The following is a 20,531-nucleotide window of genomic DNA, read 5'->3' as shown; positions in this document are numbered from 1 at the left end:
ACAATTTGGAAATGAAGTTAGTTGCTTTTTACCCATGTCCTTCTCAAGTAACGTCGGTCACGCAAACATTTCCGATTACCCACCAAGCCATAAATATTTCTAGACACTTCTCTATGGCAACAAATCCACATGAACATTGGTAAATATCACACACAAGACCAATTTACTGGAGGTATCAGTCTAGCAACCAAGTCAGCTGGAATTACTTCCAACCTCTCTGAATGTAACGTCGGTCACTGTGGAATTGCCAAATAGTATGTGCTGCGAGTTTTAAGGGCTCAGTGTGTGTGTGTGTGTGGGGGGGGGGGGGGGGGGTACGGTCTATATACAGACCTCTCACGAACCACTGACTTGAAATTAACCCACTGACAGCCAAAGTCAAGTTAAAATATAAATGAATCTGAAAAGCTTGCCAGATCATGACTGATGGTGGTACACAAGCTTACCTCGAACACAAGTGATTCTTTGGAAATCAGCACCTTCAAGTGTTAATGGTTAAAAAAAAATCCATTGTCTCTGTGAACAAAAACAAAGATAAATAGATTAACTGAATACTGAATGAAACAACAAATATCAGGTAGATAATTTTTTATTTTAGAGCATAAAAAGCTTGCCCTGAACAGCAAAAGTAGCACCTGCGTTAGAGTCAGGTGGCAACCTTGATATCAAGGCTCTTGGTTTATGGTGCACCTCGGACATGTAACCTACACACATACTGCTGGTTGTGTGTCCCCACAAAACTTCAACACTACACGAATTATCTGAATCATTATTGGACATACTCGAATCACACACCTGTTCAAATACTAAACCTAACATGCCAGCATTTTTATCCTGAACACCATGTAGGAATTCCGATTTGAGAAAACCGTCCTCCAGTACATTTTTAAAAGTTAGACTACCATCATCACCTTTTTGCAAAGCATCTCCACATTGTTTAGCTAGCAGAGTCTTCATCAGATGTTCACCACAACCTGTGGTTGCCACAGCAATGCCTGGTGTCTTATTCTTCACACCGTTGTGTGCCCAGCATCCTGCACCAAAGCAAGCCGCAGGTCCTACTCTGCCCATCTGCTTCAACCATATCCCACCACTAGAAGCTGCTGCTGCCATATTACCTGCTTGGTCAACACACACAGCACCAACTGTGTCTTGAACATCAGTGACTACTCGTTTGGCTTTGGCAAGAGTGTCTTGTAAATCAATACCTCCATGTGAACCTACACTAATAGTATTTTGTAAGTCACTGCTTCCCTCGGATCCATCCGATGGCACAGAAAATGAAATTTGATTCTGAGAAGCCGTGCAATTTACGTCTTTTGAAGATTCAATCAATTTTTTGGGTAAACAGTCTGAACCAGTAATCTTGTAACAGCTATCTGAATTAGTTTTGCACCTTTTATTTTCAACACAATTATTAATACTGTCCAGTTTTCTTTTATACCTATTGTAAGTTTTTCTTGAAGTATCTGTGATGAGTGAATCAGTCGACACACACTGTAACCCATGTTGACAGGCCCACTGACGAGCACCTTCTCCAACCATCACACTTGGGGGGATCCTCCCAAGAGAAAGAAGCCCTTCCAGCTGCACCAGAACCAGCTTGTGAGCAAGCGCAACAGGATTTTTAACTCCAGAAACACTACCAACAGCACCGAATGTAAGTGACTTGCCGTCCATGACACCAGCATCACATTCAACAGACCCTTCTAGAGTGAGGTTAGAACCAACACCAGCATTAGTGCAAGGAGAGTCCTCAAGCATTTTCACTGCTTTTGTCACAGCATCAACAGCATTATTGCCTGATTTTAAACATTGCATCGCAGCAGTGCAAGCTACCCTGCAAACATTCAAGTACTTCTCTTCGTTCTCTGCTGCATGATAGCCAGCTCCAGCATGGACAACAATGAATGATTTCTGGTGTTTTTCTGAACTTATCATAGTGAAAATTATCACTGCTGAAATTCTATCTAACACAATGATTCTAACCAGTTCACAGATGACAATAATGAAGGTTTTGCAATAACTGCTATACAATGGTGTCACAAACAATAAAATTTTGACATATGAAAGGTAAATTAAAAAATTGAAAAAATGACTGTAGACAGTAAAAAATTAACATGGGAAGAATCGATATGTGAAATGCAAGTATAATATTAAGCAAATATGCTAAAACTAAATCTTTAATATTGAGATCAATGAATCAAACAAAAATCTTCATTGGCATTTCAGAATACAAAATAATGAATGAAATCCTAAACACGATAGTTCAAAAATATTTTGTAAACAATGAAAAAACACCCAATTAAATTAAAAAACAACTAAAAATACAAATAATAACAGATATCAAAAGCGTCAGTGTTTGAAATGTCATAAGTAAGTCAGTAATTATATCTTAGGTAATGAAGGAATACATGCATGTTTTATCGACAAAACAACCATGTGCCAGGTACTAAGATCTAAAAAAACACACATCAAAGATGGTACAGTACTATTTAGTTCAGTACTAAAAATGAATGTCCCATTATGGCTTAGTGAATTCTTCTAGTAGTTTGACTAGCTCTTCTACTGCACTTGTCCCTTTCCTATCTGATGATATGATTGATGTGTCCCTGGAAAGGAAAATGAAGAATTGATAAATGATACAAAAACAGTAAATTACTACTAACAATATCTTGTTTTCTATTTCCACCGTAAAATATTAAGTGAACCTTTTACCTGCTAATATTTTCGATTCAAAGTTAAGTATAAATGTAGAAAGTTCCGGTAAACCTTACTACAGCAGTCACATTGTACTATTCATATCTGTAGGTAACACTTCACAACTGTAAGTTAAGTTATTACAGTGCAGAGAAACCCTTTAACTGAAGGGGATGAAAACTCGGTAACCGGTCAAAAACCCCATCAGTCAAAAAACCCTTCAGTCTAAACCCCCTCCAGTCAAAACCCCTTCCAGTCAAAACCCCCCCTATTTAGAAAATAAACCTGAGTTTCTTACAACTGTTGTGTTATACGAAAGGACAAAAAATTATGCAAATAATTGATACCAAAAATATAAAGTATTGGAGTTTATTCACGCTTGCATATCAAACAATTTATAAATATTGCTAATTACTATCAAGTTCTTTCATTATATTATTTTATTATTTAAGGATTTTTCCAAGGCTTCCCAATTACATTAATCCCTTCAGTAGCTAAGATCAAACAATTTATAAATATTGCTAATTACTATCAAGTTCTTTCATTATATTATTTTATTATTTAAGGATTTTTCCAAGGCTTCCCAATTACATTAATCCCTTCAGTAGCTAAGATCAAACAATTTATAAATATTGCTAATTACTATCAAGTTCTTTCATTATATTATTTTATTATTTAAGGATTTTTCCAAGGCTTCCCAATTACATTAATCTCTAAGATCAAACATGGCTCTAAGATCAAACATTTTACAAAAATTATAATTCCAAGGCTATGAGTAGCTTCATTTAAAGCCTTGAAGTCTGTCGTGTAACATACACTAAATAACAACATAACTAAATATATTTCAGATAATTATTTATAAAAAAATAAAACAATTATCCATCTATATCAACATTATACTAATTTTACCACCATAAATACAACAACAAAAATAAGAGGGGGTTTTGACCATTTGACTATTTATCGCAGGGTTTTTTGACTGGAGGGGGTTTTGACTGAGGGGGTTTTGACCGGAGAGGTTTTTGACCTAGATTCTGAAAACTCACATCTTGTACTTCATGAAGGTCACACCAATGAACATTCTATTCAGACCTGGTAACTCAATAAAATAGCTCTTGGCCAAGATTTTACATATTAATAATTCCCTTTCTAACTCATTTTAACTCATTTGTATTAAAAATTTAAAATACTTTGTTCTAAAGATATTATTAAAAAACCCATTATCTAACTAGTGACCTAAGACTGGTACAGCTTATTGGTATTAACAACTATTAAAATAACATGAAGGAAAGGCACGTTTTTGTTGTAAATCTCAACACATTTCATATTATCCATGTCATTTGGCATTCACCCAAAACATTTTGTAAAGTGCTCGCTTGATGCACGGTCGGTCAGGGATTGATCCCTGTCGGTGGGCCCATTGGGCTATTTCTAATTCCACCCAGTGCACCACAACTGGTATATCAAAGGCTGTGGTATGTGCTATCCTGTCTGTGGGATGATGCATAAAAAAAATCCCTTGCTACTAATGGAAAAATGTAGTAGGTTTCCTCTCCATCCAGCCATAATGACAATACACTGACAATTAGTATAATGGTCTATTTGTACACACCGATTCTCCTGCTCTACACCTAGCACAATTTCTTTGTGTACTTCCTGGGTTCAATTGATGTGAAGTAAACACCAGATTTGCCGAGTTCTCTTGAGGCGAGATAAGTGTCAGACTTGGTCGGTTGATGTCAGGTGGAATGCACATCAAACTTGGTCCAGTGCAATGGAAATTAGCACTACAGACTTGCATAGGCTGCAATATAATAAAATCTTTCATACATATAGGAAAACATACATGAATTCACCCCAACAGTGACTGGACCACTTGAAGCTAGCAGTGCTTGCAACAACCTCAGGAAGTGACATGTCTATAGCATGCACATCTAACTCAAGTTGCAGTAGCAGATGACTCAAGGAGATCACATGACTCCCAAAGACTGGGAATGGTACAAATAAGTGGGATTGAGGCACCTGCCAGTCTTAACATACAAGGAGCAACTTCCAGAAGAACTGCCAGAAACTGTTACGTGTAATTGCAAAATGAGGTGTAGATTATGCGTGAATAATAATAATTCCAAAATGCTTTAACAAGTTTCTTGTCTATGAATTAATTTGATTTAACTGTATTTGTCAAGTCAGTGATGATACAACTGTCGAGTTCATTGTAATATGTAATCCAAGTGGTTTTATGCTTCCAAACATGAAAGTAATATTATGACTGTAATAAACAAAGAGGAAGTATTCTACGAATGTATGCCACTTTTGTTATTTATCCAATATTGAAATACATGGTGCAATACTTTCCATCATGTCACAGAACCTATTAAATGTGCACATTAAAAGATTGAAAATTAAGACAAAAATACAATGCTAAAAGTATTAAAAGTGGGATATTGTGACAGTCATTTTGATTTCTTTTTGAAATAAAATACACGTTTTAATTTTTTATATTACATATATTAATATTTAATATTTAGAGGTGAAAATTGATAAAAACTGTAATATTAACAGATTGAAAATTAAGACAAAAATACAATGTTAAAAGTGTTAAAAGTATTAAAATTGGGACATTGTGACAACCATTTTGATTTCTTTTCGAAATAAAATATATGCTTTTATTTTTTTTATATTGTACATGTAATGTATATTATATATATTATTAATATTTAATGAAACATTGAAATTTCTTTGGTTAGAAGTGAAAATTGATAAAAACTCTGTATAATGACTAATATTGTGGTGGCTATAATTGGATTTATGCAAACCAAGCACTGTTCCACAGTTTTGATTTTTGAAGAACGATTTATGGGTTTCTTTTTTAGCCTTTCTGAGGTGAATGGTGAAGAAATAAACTCTGTTGCAATTTGTTGTGGGTTGACCCTCTTCTTTGCATACATTGACTGGACTATAGTCTTGGAAGACTGAATTTTTTAAAGAAAATGTATAACAATAAAACAATTAACAAAGCAACATAGATTGTTAATTTAGTTTTCGCTCCATTAATAATAATAATAACAATTGTTAATTATTATTTATAATTAATCAACACACAAAGAATATTTCATGTTTTCGATTTCAAGAACTGAACTCTACTTATAGCCTCTATTAGAAACATACTTATCAGCCCTTGATTTGCATAGCGCTAAGTGGCCCCAGTTAGCCATTAAATTATTTCCGGCGCGTTCACGCTCCAGTAGCTTGCAACAAAGGCCCTTTGTTACTACTGAACTGTGGAGTAGTTGTCGACTTGTTCTTTCATTTTTTGACGTTAATAAAGTTTTCTATTCCTATTATTATTGTTTTTCAGATTGTGTGCAATCTCCTTCTTTTACAGAAAAGAAAATGTACAATATGTTTTGTGCTCAACAGAAATACTTACGAACAACACTTCTTGGGGGGGGGGGGGGGGGAAGAGGGGACCAAGATAAATGGCTCTTTGATGATTGATTTGTTAAAACAGCACCTTAATAAAGTTTTGATATTTGCAAGTAATATGCATGTGTTTGTGTATATATCATTGTGTACGAATGGAAGTGTACATTAATTTGACTAAATTGACTGTGATTTTCTGTACTTCTAGCTGCATTATTAACTACGACCTATGCAGTAGTTAATAATGAAACTAACGATACAGAAATTCACTTCCTCGCCTGATGATAAGGTTTCTACTGTCTGACTTGCAAACAAATCGGAACAGCGAGTCCAGTGTCATTGTCAGACGGACATAGTGTAACGGACACAACTTCATGTGTAATTTAATAGTTACGACCGACTATCTACCTGCAATTATTAATATTATGCACAACCATTAAGCATTCCATAGTACACACATATATATATATATATATATATATATACTCTTCAAAAGAAGAAACGCAAAACCACATTGTCGTAACATTTGGAGAATTGATTTAATTATTGAATGGTGAGTCCGATAATTACCAAATGTTGCAGGATTGTTCACAATTCACTCTAGTCCATTGTGAGTAAGTGATAGGACACACCACCAAGGTCAAGGTCATCTGGAGTCAATACCGGGTGTGGCCTCCGCGTGTGTTGACAACTGCCTGGCACCGCCTGCCCATTGAAGCAACCAGAGTACGGATGACGTCCCGGGGGATGGTGGCCCACTCGGCCTGCAAGGCTGCTGCCAGCTCGGGCAGGGTCTGGGGCTGTGGTTGTCGCTGTCGGAGGCGTCGGTCCAACTCGTCCCATAGATGCTCAATTGGGTTCAAATCCGGTGATGTCGATGGCCAAGGAAGGACATTAATGTTGTTGTTCTGTAGGAAAGCCGTTGTGAGACGTGCTGTGTGAGGCCTGGCGTTGTCATGTTGGAACACTGCGTTGGCGTTGGCCATAACTGGAACGATGTGTGGCCGGAGGATCTGGTCAATGTAGCCCTGTGCATTCAGGTTGCCCTGCACTTGGACCAGGTCAGTTCTGCCAGTGTGTGAGATGGCTGCCCACACCATGACACTACCCCCGCCGAATCTGTCCACTTCCTGCACGCAGTTTGCCGCATAACGTTCACCACGACGCCTATACACGTGACATCTTCCATCATGACGTCGGAGCAGAAATCGGGACTCGTCACTGAACCACACCTGTCTCCATCGCAGTTGAGGCCATTGTCGATGAATCTGGCACCACTGCAGTCGGAGTCGACGGTGTTGTGGTGTTAAGATGACACCTCGAACTGGACGTCTGGCACGAATTCCTACCTCACGTAGGCGGTTCCGTACGGTCTGGTCGGATATCCTGCGCAAACCTGGTATTGCTGCGGCTGTGGAGGTGGCAGTAGTCAATCGTTCCCGAAGGTGGCGTACCCGGATGTAGCGGTCCTGCCCGGGGGTAGAGACCCGTGGTCGACCGGATCTAGGGAGGTCACGTGTTGATCCATGTTGCTGGTAACGGTCCCACAGTCTGGAGATGGTGCTTGGAGACACATGGAATGCCCTGGCAACGGCCGTTCTGGATTCGCCTGCGTCTAGTTGGCCGATGGCATTGTTTCTCTGCGGTTCACTGAGACGTGGCATGTCCTGGATTGTCAACTGTCGGCCAGATACAGAGGCCAGGCAAGCGAACACCCTGCACTTTTATACTGTCGGTGTTCATGTTGCACGTGCAGACAACGCACGTGCAGTGGTGACATGGTTTGCACGTGGCTGCGTTTTTGCGAATATTCACATTTTGGAACTTTATTGTACAGTAGCTGCGTTTTATCGAATGTAACCGTGGGAATGTGTTTGGGACATGCAATGACCTTATATTCACAAAGCATGAACCGGTAGGAAACATAAAATCGGAGTTATAACCCATTTGTACCCTTTTGCGTTTCTTTTTTTGAAGAGTATATATATATATATATATATATATATATATATATATATATATATATATATACAGTGGACTCTGTCTAAACTGGATTCTGTGTAATCCGGATCTCTGCGTAAACCGGTCCATTTCTAAAGTCCCGTCCAGCTACCGTTTATCTATTAGGTATAAATCTCTGCCTAATCCGTACTCTTGTCTACTCCGGACTCCGGATCAAAAATCAAGAACGAAAGAACCGTTCATGCATTAATTACCTCTGTCTACACCAGATTGGGATTTGAATGAACGACGGGCTGCTTAATTAGTTGAACAATGATCGTCAATTGCCAAGTAATCAGGACGCCAAATACAAAATGTAATCGCACACGTGTGACCTTTACTCTTATTGCGGTAGGTCGTTAGATCAATCGGATTAATATTAGTGTGTGTGTGTTGAAACTAACTGATTTCACTCTTATGAATTCGGCGAGTTATACTTGTCAACCTAATGCATGTATAAATAGGTGCGAATCGCGCATATATTTTGTGTTATCTTATTTCATTTATAATGGCGGAACGACCCCAAAAACGGCAACGTATCGAACTTTCGTTAGCAACTAAAGTCAAATTAATACAAGAATTTGATTCAAATCTGCAGTCAAAACATGGGGTCAACTGTCATTGTTGATCATAACTCTGGGTGAAACTGTCTAAACCGGTCCTCTATGTAAACCATTACTATTTCGACGGTACGAAGTGAGTCCGGTTTAGAAAGAGTCCACTGTATATAACTGTGTGTGTATGTGTGTATATATATATATATATATATATATATATATATATATATATAAAAAATATATTTTCACTGGCGTAGGAAGCAGGGGGGGCAAGGGGGGGCTTTTCAGATACATGTATTTTGCTTTATAATAGTGTAAATATAAAAGTGTGCCCCCTCCCCCCACTTTTTGGCACCTTCCTGTGCCACTAATATATCTGTGTGTGTGTCTGTGTGCGTACATCCCCCCCGCCTTGCCACCTTCATACACCACTGGTATATGTACACAGATAAAATGAAATATTTAGACAAACAGGCACATGTGCAGGAAATTGTGTAGAGGAAGTCTAGACTGGCTAGTGGTGTTTTTAGGGGAGGGGAGGGGTCGGGTCATGCCTCCCCAGAAATACACTGAAAACACCCAAAACAAACATATTATAGCATGTGGGGAAAGGGACTGATCTGATTGGAATATTACATATCATCCGTCCCATCCTACAAAAATGTTGTTTTGTTGTTTTTGTAAATAATTTATGTTTGGTTTGACGTAAAAATAAAAAACATTTTGGAAATAACCAAAATATACTATTTTTGTGTAATTTAGAAAACAAGTGGCTCAGAAATAAATAACTTGTAGTAAATTCCACAGTATGAAAAAATGCATTCCCCCTGGGACGCACTATAAACATGTGTTTCTATTATCTATTACAACTGTGTTACTGTCACACACAATTCATTAAAACTGCACACGTGTTTAAATGAAATTATGATAATTAATGTGAGGCGAGATTGCAGCTTTGAAACAAAAAACTAAAAATTTCCATGTAAGAAAACCAAAACAATCAAGCTCGCTAGATTCATCTCATATATTTAACACATGGTCAGTTATAACAAAACGCAATTTCATCAACTTAAGTTTTACCTTTATCATTCTTTATTTTTAAAGCATAGGTGAGGACATTTATGATGCCAGGGACAATCTCAGCTGAAGATTCACAAACAACTGTGGCCATCGGCCATTCCTGAAGTAAGGTCTCACTACACAGATCACTTCCGGGTGAGAGTTCATTGATGACGGTCCACTATAGTTCCTAATTGGGACACATGTTATGGTTCACATATCACTTCTAAGAAATGGTGAAGAATTAAAACAATATGTATATTTAATGGTAAGCCTTCTGGCTGTATTGTGCCCATATTATTTTGTAATATTGTGCATCGACCTTTTGGGACATGGGTATATAGCGCAAGTGACAGCCGGAGTGAATCGGTTAATGAACCACCTGTTCGGACCGGTACTACAGCCAGATGCGGTCATATAGCAAAAAACTGAGACGGAAATGTTCTCAATTTTGGAGTGAAAATAAATGCTTATGTTTGCAATGGTGTATGTTGTTAGTGCCAACGAGAACCCGTTCTATGGGCAATCTTCGCTTGAAGTTGGGCAGTTTAACATGGGTTTGAATGGCAGATGACATCTGTGTAGTTAGACCATAATGTAAAACATGAAATTACTGTTTATCCCAAAATATATAAGTTTAGCAAGCCAAAATGAAAATGTACTAGTGTAGCATCCTTATAAAAGGTAATTACATCGATGTGGATTTCAGCCAAGTGTATGGGGGGCCCTATTTGGGTAAATATTACAAACGTCAATTTTATTTATTTTTATTATTTTTATTCTATTTTAATTTTTTAGGGGTGTGTGTGTCAAAATATATATTCTAGTGTTCTTACATGTAATAAATAAATAGATCTGAGTGTCTAACACTGAGTTTCTCATTGTAAAAGGTCAAAATTCAAGGTCACAAGGTCAATATCCAAATTCACCCTAATTTCTGTGATTTTGTGCATAATGAATTTTTTCGAATGTACAGTCATAGTGACAAACAGTTCTGATGGTATTGTGAATATATAACATAGTATTCTACTATGAAAGTAGAATTTGTATCTGCCATTAATAATATGTGGATCTTCATGCTGAAATATACAGAAAAAAAGCAGGATTTCAACACTTCATTATGAAACAATTGTTGCCCATAGCAACAATTGATGGAAACTAATATTTTTAATGAACTAACTAGATAATTAGCTTCTTTGTATGTTCCCCATATCAGAACTACCAACAAGGTCATACATTACCATATAGTGGCTGCTTGTTTGATGACCATCTATTGTGTGGATGACCAAGGAGTAACAATGTAATATGAAGTTTTATTGGATGATATGGTGCATCTATCTTTTGGTGTATTGGTTAGAGTTCATAAGTTACACGGCTCTAGTATAGCTTTTCATGGTGTAAATGACCCAAATTATTAAACTGACTTCAAACCAAGTTTGACAAAATCTGTCACTAGACTTTAAGGTCTCACTACACAGATCACTTCCGGGTGAGAGTTCATTGATGACGGTCCACTATAGTTCCTAATTGGGACACGTTATGGTTCACATATCACTTCTAGGAAATGGTGAAGAATTAAAACAATATGTATATTTAATGGTAAGCCTTCTGGCTGTATTGTGCCCATGTTATTTTGTAATATTGTGCATCGACCTTTTGGGACATGGGTATATAGCGCAAGTGACAGCCGGAGTGAATTGGTTAATGAACCACCTGTTCGGACCGGTACTACAGCCAGATGTGGTCATATAGAAAAAAACTGAGACAGAAATGTTCTCAATTTTGGAGTGAAAATAAATGCTTATATAATGTATGTTTGCAATGGTGCCAACGAGAACCCGTTCTATGGGCAATCTTCGCTTGAAGTTGGGCAGTTTAACATGGGTTTGAATGGCAGATGACATCGGTGTAGTGAGACCTAACCAGAACGTGCCGGAAGTGGTTAGTGTTTAGGGGACGTAACTCTGCCTATTTTTTCTTGCGAATTTCTAAAAGAATATACATGGAACAAAATTTCATTTCAGCTGAATTGGAGCTGTGACTAGTGTGAGCATGCCAAAACTAAATGTCCAGTAAAACATGAAGAAAACTACCTGCTGTTGCTGATGCTGGGTGTTTTCTAAATATATCTCTGGAGTCATACAGTTGAGCTCAACCTTCTTTTCACATCTCACTTCAGGAACTAATGCTGTATGTGTAAACAAGGTTGCAGGATTTGGTCGTTTCTGAAACCCATTAAGACAAAAGTTAAATATTTAACACTACACTTAAAACACTTTTTGTTGTTGTTGTTGATAGTTCAATATTTATTTCAGCATATTATCAGCATTCCCCACTGACTCGGGGGCAAGACGTAGCCCAGTGGTAAAGTGCTCACTTGATGCGCGGTTGGTTTGGGATCGATCCCCGTCAGTGGGCCCATTGGGCTATTTCTCGTTCCAGCCAGTGCACCACAACTGGTACATCAAAGGCTGTGGTATGTGCTATCCTATCTATGGGATGGTGCATATAAAAGATACCATGCTGCTAATCGAAAAGAGTAGCCCATGAATTGGCGACAGCGGGTTTCCTCCCTCAATATCTGTGTGGTCCTTAAACCATATGTCCGACACCATATAACCGTCAATAAAATGTGTTGAGTGTGTCAATAAATAAAACATTTCCTTCTTTTCCCCACTGACTCCTCGAATCCAACTGTCACTGGACTGTATCCGATTTCATTGACAAAATATTCAAATATTTTCACTAAGTACTACATGTACTTGTTTATACCAGAATGTGAACCTTCCTAGCAATGGAACATGGACTACATCATACTTTACATTTCACATTATCGAAAAAGCATTCACAATGGCAATAATTTTTTTTAGAAATATGCAAAACAATAAACTTTTCAACTGCACTGAATTTACCCTTTAATATGGGACGTTCCAAAATATATTTTATTAACCAAGCCACTTCTGATTACAAATTAATTCTGAATTTATTTCCCCCAGTAATAAGAATTTGGAAAAGCTGTTTCAGATTTAAACAAATTCCGATTCCCATTTTGGCAAATTCTGTTTGCCCCCATTTTATTGAAGTTTCCAATTAATGTTGATCAACAATTTAGGTTTTTGATATAAAAATGGTAAAACTCTGCTATTTAAATTAACAAATACACCCAAAGTTTTACAAACATAATTACATTGCTAGATGAATGTGTCATGAGATTCAGATATGTTTATGAATGACCAAAGTAAGAAAACCCCACAAAACTAACATCAAATGTATAGCCTATACTTGTATTTGAAGTTAAAATCATTTCACAGTATATTTGTAACTGTCAAACATTAATATACATACGTAGGTGTACAGGCTCCCATGTGTGTGTGTGTGTGTGTGTGTGTGTGTGTGTGTGTGTGTGGTGTGTGTGTGACCAAAGTAAGAAAACCCCACAAAACTAACATCAAATGTATAGCCTATACTTGTATTTGAAGTTAAAATCATTTCACAGTATATTTGTAACTGTCACACATTAATATACATACGTAGGTGTACAGGCTCCCATGTGTGTGTGTGTGTGTGTGTGTGTGTGTGTGTGTGTGTGTGTGTGTGTGACCAAAGTAAGAAAACCCCACAAAACTAACATCAAATGTATAGCCTATACTTGTATTTGAAGTTAAAATCATTTCACAGTATATTTGTAACTGTCACACATTAATATACATACGTAGGTGTACAGGCTCCCATGTGTGTGTGTGTGTGTGTGTGTGTGTGTGTGTGTGTGTGTGTGTGTGTGTGTGTGTGTGTGTGTGTGACCAAAGTAAGAAAACCCACAAAACTAACATCAAATGTATAGCCTATACTTGTATTTGAAGTTAAAATCATTTCACGGTATATTTGTAACTGTCACACATTAATATACATACGTAGGTGTACAGGCTCCCATGTGTGTGTGTGTGTGTGTGTGTGTGTGTGTGTGTGTGACCAAAGTAAGAAAACCCACAAAACTAACATCAAATGTATAGCCTATACTTGTATTTGAAGTTAAAATCATTTCACAGTATATTTGTAACTGTCACACATTAATATACATACGTAGGTGTACAGGCTCCCATGTGTGTGTGTGTGTGTGTGTGTGTGTGTGTGTGTGTGTGTGTGTGTGTGTGTGTGTGTGTGTGTGTGTGTGTGACCAAAGTAAGAAAACCCACAAAACTAACATCAAATGTATAGCCTATACTTGTATTTGAAGTTAAAATCATTTCACAGTATATTTGTAACTGTCACACATTAATATACATACATAGGTGTACAGGCTCCCATGTGTGTGTGTGTGTGTGTGTGTGTGTGTGTGTGTGTGTGTGTGTGTGTGTGTGTGTGTGTGTGTGTGTGTGTGTGTGTGTGACCAAAGTAAGAAAACCCACAAAACTAACATCAAATGTATAGCTATACTTGTATTTGAAGTTAAAATCATTTCACAGTATATTTGTAACTGTCACACATTAATATACATACATAGGTGTACAGGCTCCCATGTGTGTGTGTGTGTGTGTGTGTGTGTGTGTCTGTGTGTGTGTGTGGTGTGTGTGTGTGTGTGTGTGTGTGTGTGTGTGTGTGACCAAAGTAAGAAAACCCACAAAACTAACATCAAATGTATAGCCTATACTTGTATTTGAAGTTAAAATCATGTCACAGTATATTTGTAACTGTCACACATTAATATACATACGTAGGTGTACAGGCTCCCATGTGTGTGTGTGTGTGTGTGTGTGTGTGTGTGTGTGTGTGTGTGTGTGTGTGTGTGTGTGTGTGTGTGTGTGTGTGTGTGTGTGTGTGTGACCAAAGTAAGAAAACCCCACAAAACTAACATCAAATGTATAGCCTATACTTGTATTTGAAGTTAAAATCATTTCACAGTATATTTGTAACTGTCACACATTAATATACATAATGTAGGTGTACAGGCTCCCATGTGTGTGTGTGTGTGTGTGTGTGTGTGTGTGTGTGTGTGTGTGTGTGTGTGACCAAAGTAAGAAAACCCACAAAACTAACATCAAATGTATAGCCTATACTTGTATTTGAAGTTAAAATCATTTCACAGTATATTTGTAACTGTCACACATTAATATACATAATGTAGGTGTACAGGCTCCCATGTGTGTGTGTGTGTGTGTGTGTGTGTGTGTGTGTGTGTGTGTGACCAAAGTAAGAAAACCCACAAAACTAACATCAAATGTATAGCCTATACTTGCATTTGAAGTTAAAATCATTTCACAGTATATTTGTAACTGTCACACATTAATATACATACGTAGGTGTACAGGCTCCCATGTGTGTGTGTGTGTGTGTGTGTGTGTGTGTGTGTGTGTGTGTGTGTGACCAAAGTAAGAAAACCCCACAAAACTAACATCAAATGTATAGCCTATACGTGTATTTGAAGTTAAAATCATTTCACAGTATATTTGTAACTGTCACACATTAATATACATAATGTAGGTGTACAGGCTCCCATGTGTGTATGTGTGTGTGTGTGTGTGTGTGTGTGTGACCAAAGTAAGAAAACCCACAAAACTAACATCAAATGTATAGCCTATACTTGCATTTGAAGTTAAAATCATTTCACAGTATATTTGTAACTGTCACACATTAATATACATACGTAGGTGTACAGGCTCCCATGTGTGTGTGTGTGTGTGTGTGGGGGGGGGGGGCCAGACTGATTTTTGCCCGAATCTGGATTACACCATTTATTCATATTAGCAGTACTGCCAAACAGCTACATGTACATGTATATAAGGTTGCAAACTAATCGCCACACATGTTTACATGGATTACTACTAATATTTTGGGTAGAATGATGGAAATACATGGTAAAACGTTTTGAGACCAGCTCATTTTGCCAAACTTTTTCTATTGTTTTTGTCCATATTTATATCAAGCAAGCGTAATGTACAAGAATGACCATAGTTCTTCACATCTTCTAAAATATGTGGCACCAGTGTCAGCATATGAAACATTTTGCAAGACGTTTGTTACAAACTAGTAAATGCATGCCAAAGTACAATAAATGTTCATAACTGTGTTTGAGCATAAAAAATTAAATAAAATAATAATGCAAAAAAAAACCCCAAAACCCCAAACAACTGTAAAAAATGGGAATTCTGTTTTTGTTATTGAAATCGGTGATTTTTTCAATTTTTTCATGATCACAGAAATTGGCTGCTGGTCAATTCAGACATGTACCATTGTTATTTCTTATTATAGTTATTTTTTATTTAATTTGGTTATTTCGTACCATTATAAAAAGTAACTTTGTACAAAATATCTGATGTGATATATATAAAAAATTACTAAATGAGTTCCTTTTAGAGACCATTTATATTACAAGTGTGATTTCAATCATACATAACAAATGAAAGCGATGTATGATGAAAAAAACATGAGATGTAATTAACATAAATGGCATCTTTCGGGAATTAATTATTTATTAATATAGTATTATGTTTACTACACATTAAAGAACAGATGTTACTTCCAACATAACTTAATGAAACATGGAAATTCACAGGCCTAAGACTGGGGGAAAACATTACTGAAATGATGTCATATGGGGTTGGGGTAGGGTGCTGATCACTTGATTTAGGTATTTACATAATTTATAAATGAAACTTTGCCTTTTTACATCACACATCTATCAATGAAGTTTACCAGACCCTAATCTAGCCGGTGAAATTAGCGTTTTCTTTTCAAGAAGTTGGCTAAGTCGCTGAGTTACATGTATTAGCAGTAGTGAGAAGTCGGAAGTCGCCATAATATTTTGGAGGTATAACGATTTCAAAAACCAAATCGCAGAACAGACGTCAAGACCCTGACTTGTTCAGTATCACAGCTCTTTTAGCACCTTGTCGGTCTATATTTTGACTTGGAATTTTTCCGAATGAATGTGGAATATGGCAAGATGTTATGAAATGTAACGATAAATGTTCATTTATCCTATTTTTATAAAATTTCTCCCCTTTTGGCTGAGAAGGAAGAAGTCATTTCTCCTACTTTTTCAATTCTATATCAGGGCTTGGTGTACACAAGCAATACTGTAATGTTCAAGGCTAAATGGAATTAGTAATATACACTTTTTGCATGTTAGTTATACTGCTCGACAGTTGATCAGCTGATCGGAGGTCGTGAACTCTCAAAAGACATATTTTACATTGTGGAAAACGTAAAATAGGGCAATCACATGGGTATCTCCGTCACCATAGTGTAATATAAAAAAAACCTTGAGCACCATTTGCAACATATTATCTTACTAAGTTATAAAATTCTGCATTACTGGTATGCAAATAACACTATTTTTCCATTTAATATTGTCATGTTACTAAATGACTATCATATCAGTTTATTTCGTATCACAGTCATTTTGTACGTATAAACAATAAAAAATACCATGCAACTAAAAGTACTATTTGTAACACACATAAGCATCCCTGTATCTGCAAATTTTCACAATGAATTTTACTTACCTGCTACATGACACATTGTCCAGTGTTCGAGATTAATTTTTGGGGGCAGTATCCCAGTTGGATACTAACATTTCAAAATCTGGTATCCCACCTGAGAATATAGTATTATATGGTATCCCGGTAGGATACTGGGTTCTTGAAGTCTGGTATCCAAAATTAAATTCTGGTATCCCCGGGATATCGGGATACCATTAATCTCGAACACTGTTGTCACTAGTGAAATAAACACAAAACAATTAGACCACCCTACTTCAATATATTTCTATGGACGTCTTTTCTTTATTTTACATGCACTACATACGATTATATTAGGTCAGGATTAAACGACGTTCAAGTGCATATTACATCTTAAAATAACATCTATTCAACATGAAATGTGTAGTGGACAGTTTTGAATAATAACAAAAACAACGAAGTGTTGTCAAATTTACCACAAGCTATCAATGTACAAATAATGACTATGTCTGCACTGGGCTATATGGTTTATATGTGACGATAGGGTTAAAATTTATTTCAATAGTGTTCTTTTGACATGTATTATTAACATGGAATTTATGGATCACCACACATCATTTCCAGTTGTTTTTCTTGAATTATGGTCATTCAGACGTTATCTGGATGTTCCGCTTCAAAATATATACTGCATCAAAAATGTTAGAATATTACAATATATACACAAGTAAAAAAAAACTAAAACTAAAAAACTTACTATATACTGAATTTAATGTTTATATTTTAATTATATATATACATTAGGTTATGTCTTTCAATAATAACAAGAAAAACATTGTTATTTTTAAACTACACGAGATTGTTGTTTATCCGCACCAAAACCCATACTGCAAGGATATATATACGGTTGTTAGTTAATTCATACCCTGGTCATTTCGTACATAATTTGGTCATTTCATATCAAGGTCATTACTTACAATGAAAAAAGTCATTTTGTACCCAAGTGTGTACCTTAGCGTATAAATAGGTCGAGGTCATTTCGTACCATACCTGAAAGTCATTTTGTACCATAAAAAATTGTAATATCAGACTTAATATCACCCTGGTAGTGTCTTAATTTTATGCGCCGATACACCGGACACGGTTGTACCACTAAATGTTTCACTCACCGAAACAGATTATGTAGTTAACAATATATTTACTGCTGATGCATGCTAGTTTGTGACGCACATGCTGTAAACTTAGCTACATAGCAGCCAGTTTAGTGCTCATTTCAAGCACTGAAAAGCTAATAAAAAGATAGCTATTTGGATAACAACTGTCTGTTTATAAATATTGATATGCTTTAGAACTGAATGCTTAAGCCCCTATTGTCCGAACCAAATTGTTAACAACTACAAAAAATTACATTTATATCATGACATGATATGACGTTGTTAGATTTAAGACCTATCCTTTCACCCCTCTTGAAGAATATTCCATAAAAAGTCAAAATGGCAGCTGATACAAAATTACATGCTTTTTTCCCTATGCGCTCTCAGCGAAGTCGATATAGATGACATGGTTAGCAACTGGTATGTGGAATCTGTGTCATTGTAATGGGTTTTTTAAGATTTGTGTCTGGACAAAATTTGGAGGAAATCTAACGGCAATTAAAGGTAGGAGAGTAATTATTCGTAGTTGTTAACAATTTGGTTCGGACAATAGGGCTTATGCTTATCGAAACTGGTTCACCTATGAGGGATGCGGTGAACTCGTATGGAAACTAATTCGTATGAACGGAAAACTCGTATGGAAAACGAACTCGTATGGAAAAAATAACAGTGAACTCGTATGGGGATGTATGGGTATGCAGATACACTAACTTTGATATTTCTTTTAAATGTGTATTTTGACACTTGTTTTGTATACATGCTTCTTATTTATGTCCCCATCAGTCAACTATTGGCGTGTCAACCGCAGTTTGTGCGTCAAAGGCAGTCACCTATAATTAAAACATGCATGTCATTAGACTTATTTCCTGCAACAGAAACCGTAAACAATGCATGCATGTTGTGCGTTTCTCACCAGCCCGAACTTAAAAACCACTAACCAATGCCATGGACGTTGGGCTAGCGGATTTGTCGAACTCTGCATAAAAACTACAAACAAGTTTTTATACAGTTATGGATATATCAGTTTGTTCACTGCATTTTCCCACATACGAGTTTGTCTTCCATACGAGTTCACTTGTGGATTTCCATACGACTTCACTGCATTTTCCCCCATACGAGTAAGTTTTCCATACGAGTTCACCGCAAGCCACCTATGATATAAGCAACTGTTTATGAATGGAAGGAACTCTTCATATGTCGTATAGGATAGATTAATCCGTAGTTATTTATTACAAAGAAATCTAAAACTTGTGAAACACTGCTCTTGCAAATAAAATAATGCACCTTTAACCAAAATAAAAACGAAAAGAAACATAGCAGCACCCTTTGTCACAAGTTTGTGAGCATTGGCAAATTTTAACGAACCACTTTTGATTCGGTTAAGTAGTCAACAGCAACATGACAGTATTTTCTTTTTCTTTCCAACATATTTGCTGATCGATTCAGTGTAGCCTCTTTACATAGTAAAAATAATAAATTATGTCGTAAAATTTAAAATCGGACGTAATCAAACATATTTAACTGGTACCAATGGTCATAATAAGCGTAATAAAATGGACGATCCTGGTTGTAAAACCAGGAGAAACGAAGGGAAACGTGTAGAATACCGCCGGTGACATGCTAATTAAGAGAATCGATTCCCGTTAGTGGACCCATTGGGCTATATTTCTAATTTCAGCCAGTTAACCACGACCTGTACCATATCAAAGGCCGTGGTATGTGCTACCCTGTCTATGGAATGATGCATATAAATAGTCCAAGAGCTGGGGGTGGTGTGTGTAGGCCTGTCTGTGTGTGTGTGTGTGTGTGTGTGTGTGTGTGTGTGTGTGTATGTGTGTGTGTGTGTCTGTGTGTCTGTGTGTATGTGTGCGTGCGTGCGTGTGTTTATTTAACCGAAAAGGTCCAAAAGGTCTGAGGGTATTTTTGAATACCCCGATATATGTAGTTTATCGAATTTTTTTTTTTAGTTGCCAAATCTATTCCGATTTAAAAAAAAATTGATGTTTTTAATAACTTAAAATCTGCGCCATGGAGGAATTAGGGGTAGGGAATACAAGTCTGTAGTTCAGTCATTATACAATATAGAATAACATGGATCATACAAAAATGGCATGGTATACATTGGCGCGGTCGGTTTGGGGTCGATCTCTGTTAGTGGGCCCATTGGGCTATTTCTCGCTCCA

At 36.7% G+C, this 20,531-nt stretch overlaps 1 protein-coding gene across 4 annotated transcripts; it reads right to left on the bottom strand.

The window, feature by feature from the left end:
- Positions 1-576: 576 nt before the first annotated feature.
- LOC121383411 (threonine aspartase 1-like) lies at positions 577-19,874 on the bottom strand. 4 transcript variants are annotated; one of them, XM_041513423.1, is made up of 4 exons: positions 19,633-19,874; positions 11,834-11,965; positions 4,313-4,504; positions 577-2,612 (listed from the first exon to the last, which is right to left on the bottom strand). In XM_041513423.1, exon 4 carries the CDS (start codon positions 1,939-1,941, stop codon positions 595-597), a length of 1,347 nt encoding a protein of 448 aa, XP_041369357.1. In that variant the 5' UTR covers positions 1,942-2,612; positions 4,313-4,504; positions 11,834-11,965; positions 19,633-19,874; the 3' UTR covers positions 577-594. The 4 variants fall into 4 exon arrangements, with proteins under 4 accessions (XP_041369357.1, XP_041369356.1, XP_041369355.1 ...); XM_041513422.1 differs by having other exon boundaries at positions 19,672-19,874; XM_041513421.1 differs by having other exon boundaries at positions 19,714-19,872.
- Between the last annotated feature and the right edge of the window lie 657 nt (positions 19,875-20,531).

Source organism: Gigantopelta aegis, chromosome 10, assembly GCF_016097555.1.
Source record: "Gigantopelta aegis isolate Gae_Host chromosome 10, Gae_host_genome, whole genome shotgun sequence".
Classification (NCBI taxonomy): Eukaryota; Metazoa; Mollusca; class Gastropoda; order Neomphalida; family Peltospiridae; genus Gigantopelta; species Gigantopelta aegis.
The sequence above is the reverse complement of the archived record's forward strand: the minus strand, read 5'-3'. Positions and strand labels throughout refer to the sequence as shown.

Excerpts from the sequence above, each read along its gene's own strand:
- LOC121383411 (XM_041513423.1), bottom strand. The coding sequence starts at position 1,941 with ATGATAAGTTCAGAAAAACACCAGAAATCATTCATTGTTGTCCATGCT.